The sequence below is a fragment of the Tachypleus tridentatus genome, chromosome 4 (genome assembly GCF_004210375.1).
Source record: "Tachypleus tridentatus isolate NWPU-2018 chromosome 4, ASM421037v1, whole genome shotgun sequence".
Taxonomy (NCBI): Eukaryota; Metazoa; Arthropoda; class Merostomata; order Xiphosura; family Limulidae; genus Tachypleus; species Tachypleus tridentatus.
The window spans coordinates 91684375-91705049 of record NC_134828.1 but is presented as its reverse complement, the minus strand read 5'-3'; the positions used below and the strand labels follow the sequence as shown (position 1 = coordinate 91705049).

General features: G+C 31.4%; 1 protein-coding gene across 11 annotated transcripts; it reads right to left on the bottom strand.

The window, feature by feature from the left end:
- Positions 1-1846: 1846 nt before the first annotated feature.
- Positions 1847-19737, bottom strand: LOC143249682 (solute carrier family 25 member 44-like). Of its 11 annotated transcripts, none has more exons than XM_076499971.1 (7): positions 19451-19737; positions 16078-16202; positions 13908-14717; positions 12216-12343; positions 6218-6405; positions 2538-2773; positions 1847-2230 (listed from the first exon to the last, which is right to left on the bottom strand). In XM_076499971.1, exons 3-6 carry the CDS (start codon positions 14545-14547, stop codon positions 2704-2706), a joined length of 1026 nt encoding a protein of 341 aa, XP_076356086.1. In that variant the 5' UTR covers positions 14548-14717; positions 16078-16202; positions 19451-19737; the 3' UTR covers positions 1847-2230; positions 2538-2703. The 11 variants fall into 11 exon arrangements, with proteins under 11 accessions (XP_076356086.1, XP_076356087.1, XP_076356090.1 ...); XM_076499972.1 differs by having other exon boundaries at positions 2589-2773; XM_076499975.1 differs by adding an exon at positions 4018-4179 and having other exon boundaries at positions 1847-2773; positions 19451-19735.
- Positions 19738-20675: the final 938 nt, after the last annotated feature.

Here is a 20675-nt window from a genome sequence, read left to right as displayed (position 1 = left end):
CGCAAAAATACATGAGGGCTACCTGCGCTGAGGATGGAAGGAAGGAACTCACAAGAAATGTAACAAAAAACAGAAGCAAGATAAGCTCAAGATAAGAAAAGGATATCTAGAAGAACACTACAAGATACTCCTGATGATACTGCTGCCACACAAGAAGGAAATCATGAGAGAAAGAATCAGTTACAGAAACTGCCGCTAGGGTAGAACAAGATAGACAACATGAAGATCAAAGAAAGGTTGCTGCTACTGAATGTAGATGTAGAATGTATTTTAAAACAGATTATGATTATGATATAAATAATGATTATGAATCATTGTCTGTATATGGTGTTGTAAGAAGGTTTATACAATATGATTTTTGAAGAACAATAAGTTTTCTCAATGAAAATTCAGGACTGTGTTGTGATAATGTTAAAATTAAATTGCAACCTTTGAGAGAACCACCAGCTCTTTGTGTACTTTTTTAGGGTACTACTGAAGAATTTAAAACGTCATAACCAATATTTTTATACACAAAAATCTGTGTATTTATCTGCTTATTTTTTATTTAACTATTTCTAAGTCGCTGGATCAATCTCAATCAAACCTTTCAGAATGATAGTTTGAAACTAGGGCCACGTACTGATGAGTTTAAAAAACTCTCCACTCCTATTATTGATGTTATTGAGCATTTATTATCTTTGTTGTTAGTTAACATTAACTACATTCACGGATGGCACCATCTCTATAACACAAAAAGAAACTTTATCAAATGTTGTATAACACAACGCACACACAGTGTGGGGAGGACACACAAACGTCTCATATATCTCAGAGATTGTGCTAACACTTCCTATTCAGAAATAGAATGAAACAAACGTCTACCGCTATTACAATAATACGTAAACCAATCTGAAGTTTCTACTCAGCCACAATAATGCTGATATGAAGATCCATTCCTTGAGTTATACCAGCTTCCTATTTTGACCTGTAGCCTTTCAACTTCGGCCTGTAAGACACTTCTGCAGTCAATGGCCATCAATTAATTAATCATATGAAACATTGTGGAAGAACATTAAGAGTTGGGTTCTAAAAGAGGGAAATAGAAAGCTCACCTGCTGTCACTATTTCTTCCTTCAGTCACCTTGGCCATTAAGGGTGTATATACTGGCGATTTAATAATCAATTCTGTAATATGTTATGTTAATAAATAAACTATGTGAAATCTAGGATGTTTTTTTATATTTATCATAGCATCCACCCCACTATTTTTTTTCAGTTCATGGTTTGTTTTGAATATCGCGCAAAGTTACGAGGACTATTTGCGCTAGCCGTCCCTAATTTAACAATGTAAGACTAGAAGAAAAGCAGCTAGTCATCACCACCCACCACCAACTCTTGGACTACTCTTTTACCAACGAATAGTGGGATTGACAGTAACATTATAATGCCCCCAACGCTGAAAGGGCGAGCATGTTTGGTGTGACAGGGATTCGAACCCGCGACCCTCGGATTACGAGTTGAGTGCCTTAACCAACTGGCCATGCCGAGCCTTTTGAGTCAATAGCACGGACAAAGGACAGGTACCTCAGCTTGCATTGTATAATGTTACAACGGCTTCTTTCGTTAAGAATATTCTGCTGAATTAGTTGGTTAAAAAAAATTGGAAGTCTATTCTACTTAATGACAAAGAAAGCGTTTTATTTCAATTAGATGTTCCATTTAACTAACAATTCTAACCCACTTACAAGTGGAACAGCGGTCTGAAGATTTATAACGCTAAAACAGTGTTTCAATATTCGTGGTATAGATAACACAGGTAGATTATTGTGTAGCTTAGTGTCTATCTACATACAAACACAGAAAATAACTAGCAGTAGGTTTAATTTCACAAACAGACATATAAGTTCCATTTACTTCTTAATTTTCTCCCACCTAAATTAATTCGTTGAAACATATTCATAAATATGAAAACAAATTCATAATTCACTAACTCAGTACAAAAAAGTGTCTCTGTAACAAACTCAGTGATATAACAACAACTCTACAGTGTGTTCTCACGTAACTCGTGTTTTCATAGCACTCAATTTTCCCAACTTTAAAGAAAATTCCATGGTTTGAGCTACGAGTTTATCGTGTGGCATTAGAGACTTCTCTTCGTGAAAAACAATACAAACGCCTAATTTGAGAAAATAAAAATATATCCTACAACACTGCCTCCTTCCTGGATTGTGAAGTTTCTTGAACAATTCTATTACACAAGAAAGACAATAGTTATTAAAATTCAATAATTAACAATAAAATACAATTTCTTGCAATTAACATTATTCATAAATATAAGCATTACAATCATTAACGTATTAATTAAACAGTTTAAATATTTCCTTATTTAATTATTATCGATAAATTAGGTAGTGAACAGCTACTTTGGCGATTTATTCTCAGTGGTTTATGGTACAACGATGAAATGACCTTTTCTCCTTTATAAATATTTGTTGTTTTGTAACTTCAAAAGTGATTTCAATAGGAACCTTGGGAGCTAACGCTAGATGACTTACATTTGGTGAAGTCCCCTTTGAAGTTAATTAACAATTCAGTAATTTTCTCACCGACGTGTTTCCAAATACAACTATTATGGATGATGTTTAACTTGTACCACTTCGTTCTGGATGCTTACTTCCTCTACGTTATTTTTAGATGTATTCATTGTTTTCGTCTTTGTTGTCACTGGAAGTACTGCCTCTGGTGGTGTAATTTTCTTGTGGTACCTACACAGCAAGTTCCTGGTTTTAAACTGTAAAATAATTTGAAGCAAATATAAATTCGCATCTAAGTTTTCGTAAGAAATATATTCGCAAAATGCACTCTTCCTTAATGTTAATTATCTACACATCGTATTGTGTAGAAATGCTTCCCAATGAGGGTAAATTGTAGGTTCCCTCTAGCTGAAATATCAAAGATATTTCCTGTAATCAAACGGAAATAGTTCCTGTTTCCAAAATATTTTTGTCTTCAATTTCTGGCAATACATTCTTTCGAATTGTAATTGAAACACATTATCCCCTATGATTTAAATTTGCCCATTTTAAGTCAGCTGTTATCTAATAAATTCTTTGAGTTCTTCCAGACCTCTACCTGAGAGAGTTGATTCCTGTATTATATGAAATGTTATAATCTAATAATTTCTTGACGGTGCAACTTTAACTGTTCTAAGTTTCATTACCAACTGAACAACATCCTTTAAAGATATATATTTTGTTTGTTATAACCTGTTTTCTATATTTGATCTGCTAAACCTGACCTGCATGCATCTGATGCATGCCATAAACAATGGTTCTTTTTTTTGTTTTGTTTTTTCAAATCAAACCTACACCATCGCAGCCACCAAACAATGATACTACACCAAATGCTGGTACTTTGATGCATGTTGTTTGACCATTAACTTAAGACTGAAATATAACTCCAGTTTTAACTTCAAGATAATTGCAACTAGCCACTAGTCTTAAATAAATTAAATGAAAAATGGATTCTAAACTGAACTTGATTTCAGTTTAGCAAATTATGTAATTTTTAATTTGTTAAAGAATTCTCAATGCACAGTTACACAAGTAGTTTTATGTAGAGATTCCATTTCATTGAAGTGTAAAATACCGACTTGTGTTTCATAACTAATACCGGCTGTCATCCTATCAACAAGATTCAAAAACTTAAAATAAAAATAATGGTTTTAAATATTTTTTAAATTAACCTTTATGCTTTAATAAAGTTAATAAAATGGTTTTATAGTGTACTTAATTGTATACAGCTTATCTAATTAATATTAACATTCAAGTTGTTGCAAGTCAACTGTTGGAAATGCATAAAATGTAGGTAAAGTACCTAACTTGCCCTCCCAGTGACACAGAGGTACATCTGTGGACGTATAACACTAGAAACTGTAGGAGGAAGAGCACAGATAGCCAATTGCACAGGTTTGGGCTTAATTGCAAACTAATAAACACCACTAACTTAATCAAACCTGTCACCAGACATATTTACCCTTTCAGTTGTGGTGGTATTATAATGTCATGATCAATCCCATGTTTTGTTGTTAAACAGTAGATCAACAGTTGGTGGTAAATGACGTTAAGAAGTCCACTGTTTCTCAATCTCTTCAATACAAGATTCCAGTTTGCTGCCTCCCTGAACTGTTACAGGTGACTAAAATGCAAAAAAACAATAAAAGGAATTATGATTTTGCATATAAATACTCTGTTTTTTGTTTGTTTTCTTGGGATCTTATGAACTGATGTCAATTTGTTTGGTTTGAATTTCATGCAAAGCTACTGGAGTGCAATCTGTACTAGCTGTCTCTAATTCAGCAGTGTGAAAGACTAGAGGGAGGAAGCTAGTCATAACCACCAACTCTCAGGCTATTCTTTCACCAGTAAATAGTGGGATTGACCTTCACATTATAACACCCCCACAGCTGAAAGGGGGGAGCATATTTGGTGTGATGGGCATACGAACTCACAACCCACATTAAGCATCCTAACCACCCGGTCATTCTCCTTGTTCATGCCCACATCAAAACTGGATGAAGAACTAGTTATTGTAACTCCTCCCATAATATCAAAATGGAATATATATTTTAACATCAAAATTTGGTGATTAATTTGTAATATAATTCATCCTAATCTAAAATGCATATTTTTGCAAGATTCAGAAAAAATATTATAATAATTTTTTTGTTTGTAACGAAAATAATCATAGAATTCCAAAGCAAGTTCACAATCCTTTGTAATACATAAACATAAAAAAGGATTTTGACATATACACAACTAAAGTTTGTTTTAGTTTCACTCAGAATGTAATTTTCTTTAAAGTCAGGAAAAAAAAACCCAAAAATTATATTCTAACACTTCACTTTTTTTTTTTCAATTAACCACTGCAACAATATTACAGTAACTCTAATCATATTGTTTCAGAAACAGGTTATAACTTTAAGTGAGACTCTACCTGTATAAAAAAAAAAAAAAAATTATAAACATTATACTAATGAATCTGTAAAAATATAGTAATTTGTTAAAAGTTCATATTTGCTCTACAAAGTATCCTTAGATAGATTTTAACATTTGGACTTTGATGAAACAGATAAAGGCTGGAAAGTATAAAATGAATGACTTTAAAATAACACATTAAGAAAAACATTTTACAACATTTACCATGATGACTTCATACACACAGTAAAATATTAGCTGAAGTAGAATTTAAACAAATTAGATGGTCTTTGTTTGGTAGCAGTAACTGTTCTTACTCACAATAACTTCTTTAAGATCAGTTCATGCTAATACTTCACAGTAAGCAGTGTTTACTATTTTTTTGTCAATGCCAACCTCATATTTTACAATTTATAAAAACCAAAAAAAATCACTTGATTTTTGCATAATATAACTATTATTGAATGCTGTTTCTTTTATTTTCAACTTAATAAATAATTTGTTTTGGATATTAAAAAGTAAACTAATCACCATTGACATGCTTCAGAATATTGTAAATATTAATTTTATTGGTATAATGTATTATCTAATATAAAAAACCAAGAACAATTCAGAGTATAAAGTATTGTACCTTCTCAGATAACAGAATACCAAGGCTCTGATCACACACTATAATTGCTAAGTGGGCATTAGTTTTACAATCTAAGTGATGTAAGTTTATTTAAAACATTCAAAAACACATTTAAAACTTACATCACTTTGTTTGTAAAACTAATGCCCACTTAGCAATTCTTTTCTACTATGTTCTTTAGAAGACAGATGAATTTGATTTTGACAGACTAATAATTTCCAGTTGCCACTGCCACAAAATGAAATACGAGAAAATAAACCAGCAACTTAACTGCTTTCACATACCACAACCATAGAGTCAATTAGTAAGTGCTTGAGTATAAGGTACTGAACAATACACAGCATGTTTTCATAAACTGTGGACACTTTCATCATAAATCTACACTACTGCCGATTACACAGTGAAAAACCATATCTATTAATTGACATTAGATGTAATTTTTTCACACAAAAAGTAATTCAAACTTCTGTTAACGATGACCCTGAGTAACATAAATAAAATATAATCTACCACAAAATATATTATTTAAATTTAAAAATCAACTATATATATATATATATATATATATATCAGACAATTTTATTTATCATTATAAAATAATTAGCTGAACTAGAATGGTGCGTATCACCACTGTATTTGGTCTTTATACTGGTCATGAACGCTCCATCGCTTCAATGTTTCATAGCCTAGCACAACCAAGAATGAAAAGATGCTACTCTGCACTAATCGAGCAGAAACACCTTTCGTGAATATTCCGAGTCCTTCCTCTTTCCATAATAAAATTGAAGTTCCCAGGAAAGAGTCCATTCGTTGAACCTACAAACAAATAAATCATAGCATACTCAACAAATTTATTTATAGAAATGACTGCTTCCATTTTACAGATTTTTCATATTTTTCTTAAAAAAAAAATAGACCATATGAACAATAACTGAAAAAATTTAAATAATATTCTTATACCAGAAATTTCTAATAAACCTCTGGTTGTCATTATTATCTGGCATATGACTTGTACTGGTTAACAACTGTAGATACAACTATGTCATACTAAATGTGCACTGACAAATAATGACATGGACAACTTTATGTGTCAAGACATGAACAGTTGCATGTCAGTTTGCACAGAACAATTGTTATTTCTGTGACTAGATTAATATTGTCAAATTTAAATTTATTACAATTCAAGTCTGAACAGCTTTCAGATAAATGAACTATATTTAATAAGTGGTTAAAATGTATAATTGTGTGTTTGCTGGGATTTTGATTGTTCTATGGATATCCTTTGTTCTTCATCTGTGTCTTTTGTATCTGGCATAGTTAAAAATGATATACACAGTTCCCTACCTCCCCACAGCTTAAGACATGCTTTCTTGTATCCTGTTCAGTGTTTGTTGATTTCTTAGGTCTGTGAAATTATGTTGATTGCTCTTTAAAGTTTAATTTTAAGACTCTCATCCTTTTCTGTCCCCTGATTTTTGTGCTCACATTTTATGCTTTTCCACCCTTTGGGAGACTGCATTAGTTTCCCTTCTCCCCCATGGGCTTTGGATCAGTCTGCTCTTTTTCATTGTTGGATGGGTATCCTTAACAAGCCCACACATACTGAGTTCATTTTGCTAGTTTGCTGAACATGTCCCAGAATTATTCTTGATTCACTGCAGCACTGATTTCACTTCTATAATTTATTGTGCTGATTATTGCTGTTCCTTTCACTTGCATTCTTGTGTCTCAGGTTTGTCTAGGGATCCCAAAAGGGCTTCTCAGAAAGTATCTTCTTCATACTTAATATTTCTTTTGCACACCTGTCATCTTTGGCTTTAACCCTGCCATTGTAGTTTCTTTGTTGATGAGACATTTTGGGTTGTGATGTCCTATTTTAAAGGCCCTTACTCTGGGATAATTTTTATGGACCCCACATAAGGCTCTGTTTTTGCAACATAACATATTTATCGTGTTTCCAGAGCCCTTGCTGTCTAGAGTTTATTCCATTCAAATGGCTTTTCCCATTCCCCCTTCTTTACTACCATATTGACTATCACTTTTTGTGGTCCATATTTGTGTTTCTGCTGGAATCATGCTCCCTACTACAAAAATAAATTTTCTTCTATTCATGGATGGTCCCCTCCGGGGCTTGGGTGAACGTGATGATAGTAGTCTTGCTACAAGCTGTTGATCTAAAGTTCTACATACTATTCCTATCACCATCCTACAACTCCTTGTGGTTCTCCAGCCCTGGGAACCTTGTTTCCTATCTCTAGGGATTACTTGGTCAAGTTTCAACCAGACCCCCTAACAGTTATGGATCATATTTCCATGATACATCTAGTTGACATCCCAATGTTTTTCCACTTGGATCTTTTAGGCCCATGATGTTCAGGTTAGTTCATCATGTCATATACAGGATGCCTTCAGACTTTAGGCAGATTGTTCTCCTGACCTGAATGGGTTTACAAAATGAAGTGATCCCTTCATTTCTTGTTTTCAATGACTTTGCATTCAGTGGTTTGTCTCTTATGTTAGAACATGGCACCAATTCTACATCCCAACCTTCTGATCCTCCATTTTCATGTTTCACTACTATTTAGTCTTTTCCTTATTCTCTTCAGTCTTCATTACCACAACATTTCCTTCCCCTGTTCTTATCCTTTATTCTGTTCTTCCCAGATGCATTGACCACCTCTGTATTCTGGTGCTTCTGGATTGCTATATTTGTTTGTTGGTTTTGAATTTTTGCACCAAAGCTACATAACATTCCAGTTTTGTAGCTTTTAGCAAATTTGAGTTTCTTTAATAATATTTGAAGATCAAAGTAAAGGTTTTTTTTTAACTGCTACATAACCAAGTATTACATTCTCCATCAGTCCTTTTGATAGATCTGGATAATCTTCTGTCGTTTGGCTCATGGTCGTTTATGTCATGCTTGAGATAAGTGGCAGTCTTCCTTCTGTCCCAAAAGATGTATAAATGAAGATACTTAACATCTGTATTATTGAGTTTAAATGTTCTACCTTTTCCTTTCATACTCTTAATTTTACCTATCTCGGTCTCATAATCTAGGGTGTATTGGAGAATGCTTGGAGAGCATTTCAAATCTGCAGCAATTTGTCAGAGAGTCCAATCAACATCACATAAACCTTTGATGCAAACTCTCTGCTCTACTGACAATTCTCCATTTTTTTGGAATATGGCATGACAACAAAACTCAAAATGTACTATTAAACATTGTTTTTTAATAAGGTTTATTTGTAGAGAGCTGTTAAACTGATTTTTTCTAGCATATATACCAGTATCATATGTTACTTTCCTTCTCTGTAGTTAAAACACTGCATGGGGTATCGTGACAGTTATTTTAGACCCTAAATTTAATCAGTGTAACCATTCAAGCAGAACCCTCACGATATTACATTGGTACAAGTACAAGGGAATTCTACAGATATAAGTATTCTCATCCTGGCTCGTTTAGCTGTTGACAGAAATCAGTGAAGTATTAACATAGTATTGAATTTACATTCTGTAATGGCATGGAAGAATTAGCCCATAAAATGAAAAGAATGACAAAATATTCTCTTGTCCTAACATTTTTGCAGTGTACTGTATATTGTTGTGTGTTATTTTAGTACTTGCATGAACTTATTCACAAAAATATTTGCCCCAAGACCCAAAAAAAAAAAAAAAAAAAAAGACAAATATAATTTCATTCACTAAACCTAAATTGAAATTTCCCACGTGGTATTTCTCAGCTAACTATATTTGTAACATTTATGTTTTAGTAATTATTGTACAAGATACCATGAATTTTAAATATGTTACATTCCTAATAATATAAAACACATAAGATACATGCATACATTATTTCAAGGCATTAAACTTGCCACAAACATTAATAAAATATTGCAAAGTTTTCAAACACACAGTGCTTCAAGGTCATCTCTAGCTCAGAAATAAATCTGATGTCAGATATTGTGAGAAAATGTTGCAAATACATAAATATTTTCTAAAATGTACTAAATTTGGTGAATATTACATATTAATTTCTAAAGTACATATCAGACAGATGGTAGCACTGCCTATGTATGGATTCTCCAGATTATTCATTAAAAAGGTATTGAAAATATCTCTTCAATAGGTGATCAGAACTTTATTATATCATTTCCGTTTCTAACAATATCTATGTAATGACTGATTCACAAGTCCTGAGAATGTTTGTAAATATAGTAGTAAAACAAAATTGAATTTTTTGTTTTTCTGCCTCTTTTTTTTTTTTTTTTTAATCACATGGTAATTCAAAATCCAAAATAATGGTGTCAACCAGTTTAACTGATGTGCATAGTTTCAAACTGGATATCCACTTTTTATAAGTATTATTAACCAGTAGTAATTTAAAAAAAAAATTACTAATTCTAGTGTAAATGTCGTTGTCATTACCCCTTGTAGTGGTAGCTTTCTTACAGAACTTTGGTGTTCTTTAAAAAACTTACGTACAGGATGAAACAGCAATTATCAACCAATAATATATAAAGCAATAAATATTATAGTTGAAACCTTACTGTATTTAGAACATTGTTATAAACTTCCTATGTTTTAATAAACATAGTAAAGGCAAACAAGTAAAGAAAAAACCTTTCAAAACAGAAAGTGAACACGAGTGAATAACATCAATACTTGATAAACAATACAAACAAAATAGTAGGGTTAGCACTTGCACCATTCTTACTTAATATCACAGACATAAAGTGTAGTATAATGATAACAGACATAAACAGTATAAATTAAACTGTGATTAGCAGTATGTATATATAACAATCCATATTTTAATTCTTGTTTGTACTGTTATGTAGTGATGATACAAATGCCATCCCTACTACCTAATTTGCATTGTTTGTGAAATAAATAGTAGTCATCCCTACAATTACTTCCATTTTCAAAGTTTTCCTTTACTTGTATATCAATGTATCTGAATCATTACAAATATGTTACATCTGTTTAAGCAGTGTTTAATTAATGGATGAAAATATTTGAAGTCGATGTTTGGAAGTGGTTAATTCCAACTGTGAATAAACTTTATTCTTTTAAATGTAATTCAACTACACAATCCCAATAAACTGTTGAAATTATACAAAGGAACTGTTTAGAGTGCATTTTTCTTTTTAAAAGGGGAAGATTATGGGTGGCACTGTCTGCAAAAGCACTATCCTCACCAGGAAGATCTGCAAAAAAAAAATCTGTTTTCTCCTGCATAAATCATACAGTTTTCAATTTTATTACTCATAGTTTTATAACCTTGTAGATACCATGCATTAGTTGTATTTATCTATAATCGTTCCAATTATTTATACTTGGATTTATAAAAAAATTAAAAGAAAAAATACTGAGATAAAAATGGAAGGAAGTGAGCTGCAATTATAATATACAAAATAAAACTATATTTTACACCTTTACACAGTGGAATATCTGGTTAGATATATTCTAATTAAATGGATAAACCAGGAAAACATTCACATTCAAACAGAACTCAATGTAAAAAAGAACAGTAGAATCCAATCAAAATTTTGATGAAAAGAGCACCCATCATTATTAGATTCTATTCTTACTTTTTCTTGCATGAGCATAATTTCTTGTGTGTATGGATAAAAATGGTAAGTAGAAGTGATGCGAGGTAATTCCAGTCTTAATGAACCCCTTTCTTAAAATATTGAGCACGTTCTACCATCTTTCCTGCAATGTATAGTGTTTTCATCAGCACTAGTGCTTTGTTGGTTTCATCATTTATTTAGAATTTATAATATGAACAAGTTTCCATGTGTGCGATTTTTTTCCAAGTAATAAATTAAGGGAAAATTTTTCAGTGATAATTATTTTAAAATAATGGGAGCATGGGACTTCTGTAAAAATATTTATTTGAAACTCAGTTTGAAAAGTGTACACAATACTTTAAAAGCAGTTCAAGGAGCCAAGCCTTACTAAAATCATTCATATGTTTCATTAAGTCACAGACCCACAATCATCAGGAAAGAAAAACCTGGTAATAGTGGGTCTTTATCTGGTTCCGAAATATAGCTCTAATTAAAATATAACAAGTTGAAATGTAATACAAAGAAAACATCATGTTAAACAAATACTTCCATTTTAAATAACTTCTGCCAGTTAAAAAAACACAAGGAGCAGGAAATAGGAAATAACAGTATTCTGTAAAACTCAAAAAGTAAGCATAAAAAGCTTCTAGAGAGTTCAATAATAACAATAAGACTTGGACAGAACAGCATGTCAATTATAAATGTAGCAAAGTAATTAGCAAAAGCTAATGTAACTTATCTAATGGTGTAATTTAATTCTATATACTGATTAAGATAGCATTCTGGGACAATAAGAGCTATAATGCCATTTGAATAAAATTACTACACTAACTTCCAGTACTTCTAAGCAGTGGTTCTGTTTTTGTTGTAATAGATGTTGTCCTTATTGAGGTCTTTGTTTTTAGACTAAAGTTTAGTCCATGCAGAGTGTAATTCTGAATTTATGTAAATACAACTTGAACTCTTCTATCTTGGTTACAGAACAACATAAAATACTAGTAAGGTACTCTATCTAAGTACTACTTGGTCAGTCTAATATAAAAAAAAACTTACCTGTATTCTAGCTCTTACTATGTCTAAAGGATTGGTAATAAAACAAACACTTATGCCACCCATTGGTCCTGCTATGCAGCGAATAAGCAGATGAGATGTTGCCACAGGTAAGAGGGATGCTAACCATTCTGAATGTAAAAAATGCAAATAATAATTTAGTCTTTCTTATTTGAACATGTACTATGTCAACTGATAAATTGAGCTTTCTTCCTAAGAAGTATGAATTTAGAAATATATCTTTCACTAAAAAATGGTTTTACACTTTAAGAACATTATAATTACTGTCCATTCTGTATCACATAATGTATTCTTATTTTTTTAATAACCAGTGTTTCGAAATGGATGTGTGGAAAGACAGCATAGAAACAACAAGAATATGCCATCTGAAGAAGCAAAACCTAACCCCACCCTTTGTTCTCAAGGAAATTGTCAATTCCCATCTCAGTCTCCTCTAAAACACTTAATGTTGATAACTTGTTACATTAACACATCATCCTGTTGTTAGAAAAACCAATCCTGTTATAGCTTCAATAACACTAATTCTTCTTTCCTTCAAGATAAAGACAACTTTCCATCCCTGTAACTATCCTAGTAGGTATTGTCTCAACTCTCTCTATATATATCCTTCCTTAGATAAAGAGACCAAAATGTTTGGGGAGTTTGAAGGACCCTTTTGTTATAAATTAACAAAATTCTAATCTCAAATTGGTTAGTATATTTTTGAAGACTAAACAACAGATAGATAATGCAATCCATGGAAATGAGAGAGTTAATTGGATTACAGGTTTTAAAACAAGCACATGAGAACTGTATTATATTAGGTTGAGGAATAATTTCATTCAAGCATTACATGCAAGACTATACAATACTTCAATGCATGAACACATTACACCCAAAACATTTATTATGATACTTTATTTCATGTAATACCTAGGTATATAGTATGCATTGTTTTAAACGAAATTGCAAGAAATTAAATGCGAAAAGCAGATGGTGTCGAAAATGCTCGATTTTGTCCACTTGACATTCCATTTAATGAGCTGAAAATGAAAGCAAAAATTAAAGACATATGAAAATCAAACACACCATCTATTAGAGCAAAAAATTATCTACCAAATGACATGAAATATTTTGCGAAAGCATTTCATTTATGAATATATTTTTTTAACTTGAAAAAACGCTCACAAATTATTCCTCAACCCAATATTTTAAAAAATCAGTATTTCCATGTGATATTTTAAGTTCAGAAATTTAAGACCATTAGATTTACTTGATTTCTAATGTTTACACTTTTATTATTTTTTAACTGATGTATAAACCAAATGATTTTCAGTTCAAAATGTTAGCATTACCACAAACAAATTGCGTTATTTCGATGTTCACAAAAATTTGTCATCTATAATGTTTTATTTAAACGTTGTTTTACAATGTTTAATTCTATAGCTTAAAAACATAAAAACAATGTCTTCACAATCATCTACTTCCCTTCTTTTTACACAGACACATATGTGAATGTGAGAAGTTATAATGATGCTCTTAAAGTAGAAAAATGTCAGCCAAGTTGTAACTACTTGTAGAAGAGACTACACAGGACACACAAAAGCAATAAGAAATCAAAATTTCAATCTAATTGTCAAGAACTATTAACATAGAATTTATAATTTCCAGAACTTCAAATGAAGAAACACTTACCTGAATATAAAGGATAAAACATCCACCAAAGAGCACTACCAGGAACATAAGTATACAAAGAAGCAAAATACCCACAATAAAACCCTTTCAGACCATCTTTTCTGTAAAGTTCTTTTATTATGAAAGCTGCAACAGACCTTCTGTATTTCTGGTTAAAGTCTACACTGAGCAAGTTGGTTGTCTCTGTACTCTTGACACCAGAGGTACTTTTTTGACCAAGCATCATCATGTGTTGGGATACCACATCAAATGGTGTAATGATTGTTTGTCCAACTAATGAACCACAACCTCCACCTATCAAGCCTTTCAATCTTCCATCTTCAATATTAGCATACTCAGTCAAGAGATGGCGCACCTTTTCATATGTTATGATGTAGCCTACACCAGACACTATCTGAATAGTATTGATCCAAAAACCTTTGTACAGCCCATAAAACCCTTCATAGTGAAGTATTTTCTTGAATGCATCATATGTTCCTCTGTAGACATCACGGTGTTTCTGAATCTGAAGACGAGTTTTGATGACAGTAAAGGGGTACAAAGTAGCACGAAGAAAAAAGGAATTTATAAGGTTAAGCGAGAAAAACCTGCTCTTGTCCATCATATCCCATTCAATAGTTAAAATACGTGATGATTCCATTCTCACCAAAAAGCAATGTTTAAAAATAAATTCCACATGCACTAAAAGCTTCTACCAAACTAAACATTCAGCATCAACTTGGTGGAAGCTTCGTCTTTCTAGCATTATTCCAACTCTCCACAATACTCATTGGTGTGTTGACATCAAAAGGTTTTAAAATCATTTTGTATCTGCAAGAGACAAATGATGCTACTAGAAGAATGTATTACATACATGCGAGATACACGTATTAACAAAATCAGTTCATTTCAAACACTTTGCATAAGTTATACATGAACCATAATGTTCATGATAAAACTAAATGGTGGTTTATTTTACGTTGATATAATGCTGTACAAAATCAAGCCACATACAAAACACTAATGGAAATCATAAATGGAACATAATAATCTGGTGCATTTTATTTTTCTTGCAATGTATTAAAAAATAAGAAGCACATGTTATCAACATCTTTAATACAGAAGACCTGTTTAAAAGATAATTTTTAATATGTACAGTTACATGATTAAATTTAAAAACTATTTTAAAAGGAATACTAGTATCACAACTACTATGTGAAGTTTCTTTACATTTGGAATCAAGTACCTTACAAAGTTTTGTAAGTTGCAGTAAATGTATTAACTTCTTAAATAATAAGATAAAAAAACACTCAATAACACTATGTTACACAAATTTTGTTCCTGGATAGTATGGGTTATTTCTTAATTGCTTTGTCGTAAAAGTTCAGAAAATGGCCATTATTCCCTTTTGTGACCTGGATAATGAAAGTTAGAAATTTACCTACTTTCTATGTAAAAATGGACAAATTTGCACATTTTCATTTAAGATCTGAATAAAACAACGTATGAATCAAGATTTACATGTATTTATACTAAAGTTATACAAAAATGTTTACAAGTGAGTAGTTTTGAGATTTGCGACTGTAATGTAAATCACTTTCACGTATCAACCCCCAAATATAGACTCCCGTCATGTTTTTGTTATACGCTCCCAGGTCACAAAAGCAAAGTTTGAAGAGAAAAATAGGTCTTTTCCATTTATTTTAGGCATAAGCAATTGGAAAGTAACACTTTCTGCCCAGAAACAAGTAAATATTTTGTTACATAGTGTTATTCAGTGACAGTTAAGAATGGATAAACAGTTTTTGTTTGCAAAAAAACAACTAAATAAATATACGTTTTCAACTTTTGTTGTTGATTTTTTCTAAAATTTAAATAACATTTGGTGGAAACAGTAGGATTTATTTATTGTACAAGTATAGTAAATAAGAGAGAGTAATTTTTCCACTGAAAAAATATACATTATGGTCACAGAGGCAGTCTTTTAGTGATTGTTTTGGAACATTTCCTATACATTATTTACTTTCTTCCTTAGACAGGATTAATTTTTTATATTTAGTATTTATACTCTGGAGAAACAAATTTTAATACAATAAGCATACACCTTTTATTTTAAAATACCTCAAATATCTCAGCAAATGGTCTGAAAATGAAAACAAGCTTTAATACAGAAAAGTGCAAATTTATGTACCTGAGGTTTGTTCAACAAAGCCACAATGGGCTGGCTATCTGCTGTGTTCGTTGCAAGGAATGAAACCCTGGAATTTAGCTCCGAACTGCATAAAGCTACTACTGTTGTACCAGGGAACTAAGAACCTATTATGAAGAAAAGGCAAATTATCTTTTGGAAAGAAAAAGAAACTTTAATGTGATGAGTTTGATGAGAGATAAAGATAGTAATTAAAAGTACAGGGTGTTCAGAAAGTCACTGTGCAGTTTTGTAATCAGCATTCACTCAGACTATTTCAGGCCAGCAACTGATAGCAGTGTTTAGAAACAAAATAAGAAGGATCCAAGCCTGTACTGATGCCAACAGGGGTCACTTTCAACACTGTTTATAATTGTCATTCATATTTATCTCCTGTATTCTATATTGAAACATATCTGTTAATAAATATATAAGTGCACAGTGACTTTCCAAGCACCCTGTACTTGGTTCTATTTATAATAATGTTTGGTTTTCATAGTCTTCTTCAAAACTCTGATGTGGTTTCATTTAGAAGAATGTTTGTAGTTTTTATCCCCTTACTGCAAGAAGGATATCAACAAGTTTGTGTGAAATAATATAGAGACAGGCAACAAGTTTAGAATAACCAGAGAATTAGGGTTTTAAAAACTCATTTTCAATAATGCATGGATGAATTAGATCTTAAATTTAATTGTTTAAAATAGGTAGGAATTTCCTTTGTTTTCCAATATATTGTACATTTGGGTGATGGAATAAAAATATTCAAAATAGTTTCAGGAATAATAAATAAGTTTCTTGGATTAAGTATTTTATGTTCTTTTGTAGTGCAATTGGCAACTTAAATGAGCTAACTGACCTTCAGTAACCTATTTTGTTATACTTTAAGTTCGCTACCATGTGTATACTTGAAACCTCTATTAAAGCTAACAATAGTTCATACATGGCCAGTTATCAAATTTGCTACCATAATTGTCCATAGTATCTTAACAGCCATTAGTATCCACAGAAAACACATTTAGATTAATGTGAAACTATTAGACATTTAACATAAAAGTCTTAATGTAGTTCACAAATTATTCACTACAGTTAAAAACTTATAGCTTTATATCAGTGACACATATAAAGGAATAATCAGGAAATTGTTGAAACCTGTTAATATATTACAGTCTTGTGTGGATGCTGCTATTTTACAAAAAGATTTAGATCATGTGGCAAGTTACAAAAGAACTAGCAGATGTTTCTTAATTACAGTACATCAAATGCAAGTATATATATGTGGGTTATCAATTTAAATTATAATTTTGATAAGGACATCTATAACAGTGTATTCTAAAAAATAATCTTGGTAAATAATTAATCAGACTTTTATATTATTCAAGTAACATGCTGTTGCCAGTGGTAGGTCAAATAGGATTTGGGGTTGCATCTGCAATAATACCAAATACAAGTAAAAAAAGTTACCATTTCACTGTATATTCACTGATTAGGTCTTATTTTAAATATTACATTTAGTGTTGGGTTCATTACCTTGAAAAGGACAATGAACTGCTGGAAAGGTCTTTAAACCAAGACAGGTTAAATCTCTGAATTTTCTTTTTTTAATTTAAAGAAATAGAGAGGATCTAACTGAGAAATTTAAGATTATTAAAAATGTATCATCTGTTTTATATCTAATGATAAGAACAAAGGGACACAAAACACAAATTATAGTAAGGTAAGGCTCATCTTCAGACAGTTTTACTTTTAGAGCTGGTTGTTTCAGATGTGATGGATGAAGTAAATTTCATAAAAATTGTGATAAATATATAAAAAATAAGGTTTACAGACTAAACATGAAGTTATTGTTTTATTCTAATTACTTTAAGTTGACGTGACAACTTAAAGACCAAAAGGCTCACTGTTAACCTTAAATATCATCTTTGTTACTGGAATTTAGGAGTTAGTGCATTTCTTGGTCAAGAAGGCTTCTTGATATCACATAATTCACAAATATGACAACTGAAGACATTGATTGATTTTTACCTAAACCATCAAAGCACTTGTAAATCTTAAAGTCTTCTGCTAAGTATCTGGTTGTTATTTCATATGTTCTAATAACACAAATGCTCCAACTATATATATTTTTTTAAAAAGGTACTTTCAGCAGCAAAGAAATAAGTAATAAAATACTGATAACAGCATTGGTTTAAGCACCAACGATCTTATCACACCCTACACAGAGATGTGAATTTCATTTTACAATTAAAAATTAGCAAGTACTATCTATAACCTTCAATAATGGTTTATTTTTATTTTTGCTAATGTACAAAATAATCAAATTATTATTCAAATGTATTAGTCAAAAGGTGCAGAAATAAAGTTTTAGAATTTTTGTTCACAACTTTAATTTGCAAGTTAGATAACTTTGGTTATAGCTGTTTCAAGGGTTACAAGTTCAAATCCTATCACCAAATATGCTCATCCTTTCAACCATAAGCATGTTATAATGTGATGTTCAATACCACTCTTTGTCGATAAAGAGAAGTTCAAGGGTTGGCAGTGTGTGGTCATGACAAGTTGAGTAGGTATCTTTCCTCTTATGTATCACTTCAAAATTAGGGGCAGATAGCCCTTGAGTTGCTTCACAGAAAATTCAACAACAAAGAAAAGTTTTCCAAACCTTGTTAAAGGTTATTAGTCTCAATTACTACATTTGAGTTAGTGGGGCACAAATGGCTGATTATGAATTATTGTAGAGTTTTCACATAAATCATAGTCTCATTTAAAATACCATAGATTAGACTTCCTAATGTTTATTAAGACTTAAAATTATTACACAATCTTACATGTAATGAAAAAAATGGACCATACATTGTATTCTAAACTTTGTAAAAACTACATTAAATATGAATTAATTCTGTGATGGATTCAGGAACTTACTGTGTTTTAATTATCGAAATAAATGCACAACACTTCACTAACAATAACCCTTTAGTTAATTCCAAACGTACTTGAACTTTTATTTTGTTTTACTAAGCCTAAAACATTCACATCATCAATACACAGTTACACGCCTGCCTTAACTGTAAATAGTAATGTTAGTAGAACTAAGACTTCATTCTCTATTTCTACTATCACTTTTCATTTGAGGTGTTCTTTAACTCAAATATTAATACTAGTTATACGTAGCCTTACGAGGAGCACGATTCCCAAACAAATCCATACGAGTTACAACTTAGTTTTATTACTGTACTACAATGATATATATAAATTACAATAATAACAGCCATAAATAACTATGGACAACAAAAAAAGAAAATTTTCAAGTCATTGGTCATAGTAATTTCAGGCCAAATATCTCAGGTGGTTAACAGCTAAAATTACAATATACACATACCTAGAAATTCAAAAGCAAAAAGAACAAGCCTAGAGACAGGTCCGGTCAGCTGGTTCAAGCATGTGTTATTAACAAGCGATACAAACCTCTGTTGAAGCAGACCGTGTGAAAAGTTAATTGCACGAGTAATCTTTCAGCTGTTGGTAGCTTACAACTTTTGAAATAAATACAGCTCTAGAAACAAACTAACACAAACACATAACTTCTTTAGCAATTACTACCTTACAAAATTCTTCGTTTAAAAAATCAAACATATCTAGTTTAATAACGACTTTTGTTTCAAATGTAGTATACTTTTAAATAAATTCTCTCCCAAGACCAACCTCACATGAACGTAATTAGGGAAGGTCGGTTGTGGGGTCGAACGACTATCCCAGTATTTCAAAAAGTCGAAAAGGTCCATTATCTTCTATTTTGTTTTTCAACTTAACACTTAAATCTCATACAAGCAACTTAAAGTCTTTGTTTTGGAAAATCATCCACCCATGCACCCCAACCCTTTCTGCTGACTATGTTCCTGACTTACATGTAATTTTCTGAAGAAATATATGTAAGTAGTTTCTCTCATGACTCTTACGCGAAACAATCTCTAGATGAGAAAAACAACAATAACATCTCGTATATAACAACGATCAGTATTTCAAATTATGTCGTATGTAAGAATATAGTTAATGCTTCTGTTTTTTAATTGCTAAAAGTGGATGCTAAACATTCATCAATAATACTTTCAAAGATTTAGCACATACTAATTTCTAGCCATGTGTGTAGCCTGATGAGTACATCAAGGAGTGAGGCTAAATTCATCTTTTACTCGATGCCTGTTCTGAGCCAGTTGATTTTAATACTACATGAACTATTTCAGTGATATTCCATATAAAGGTGGCTAGTGAACTTTTCCACTAGCAAGTCAAGTGATACCTGAAGATAATTATCTCACTTTTCTATTCAAGTAACCAATAAAGACATGGATAACGTACGTGTTCTGGGAAATTGGTGATATTTGGAGAATAATACAAGTTTTCATGAATGTTACCTTGATCCTAGAAAGAAGTTAATGTTGTACAATATCTTTGAACACTTGTTCTTCAATGTGTTGAAATAGGATAAATATTACTTTAATTTTGTTACTGTATTGAGTTTGTTTTTTTCTTCAACTCGATCAAATTCAAGAGAATTCGAATTCACTCAACATCATGTTTCCTGGCCTAACTTTTTGCTATTCAAC

What these genes read in the sequence shown, in the direction of transcription:
- LOC143249682 (XM_076499970.1), bottom strand. Translation starts at nt 14,547, where the DNA reads ATGGAATCATCACGTATTTTAACTATTGAATGGGATATGATGGACAAG. An exon ending in GTTTTATCCTTTATATTCAG is followed by an intron (nt 12,344 to 13,907) that starts GTAAGTGTTTCT and finishes TTTTACATTCAG; the next exon opens with AATGGTTAGCATCCCTCTTA. An exon ending in TATAAAGACCAAATACAGTG is followed by an intron (nt 2,774 to 6,217) that starts GTGATACGCACC and finishes ATTATTTTACAG; the next exon opens with TTTAAAACCAGGAACTTGCT.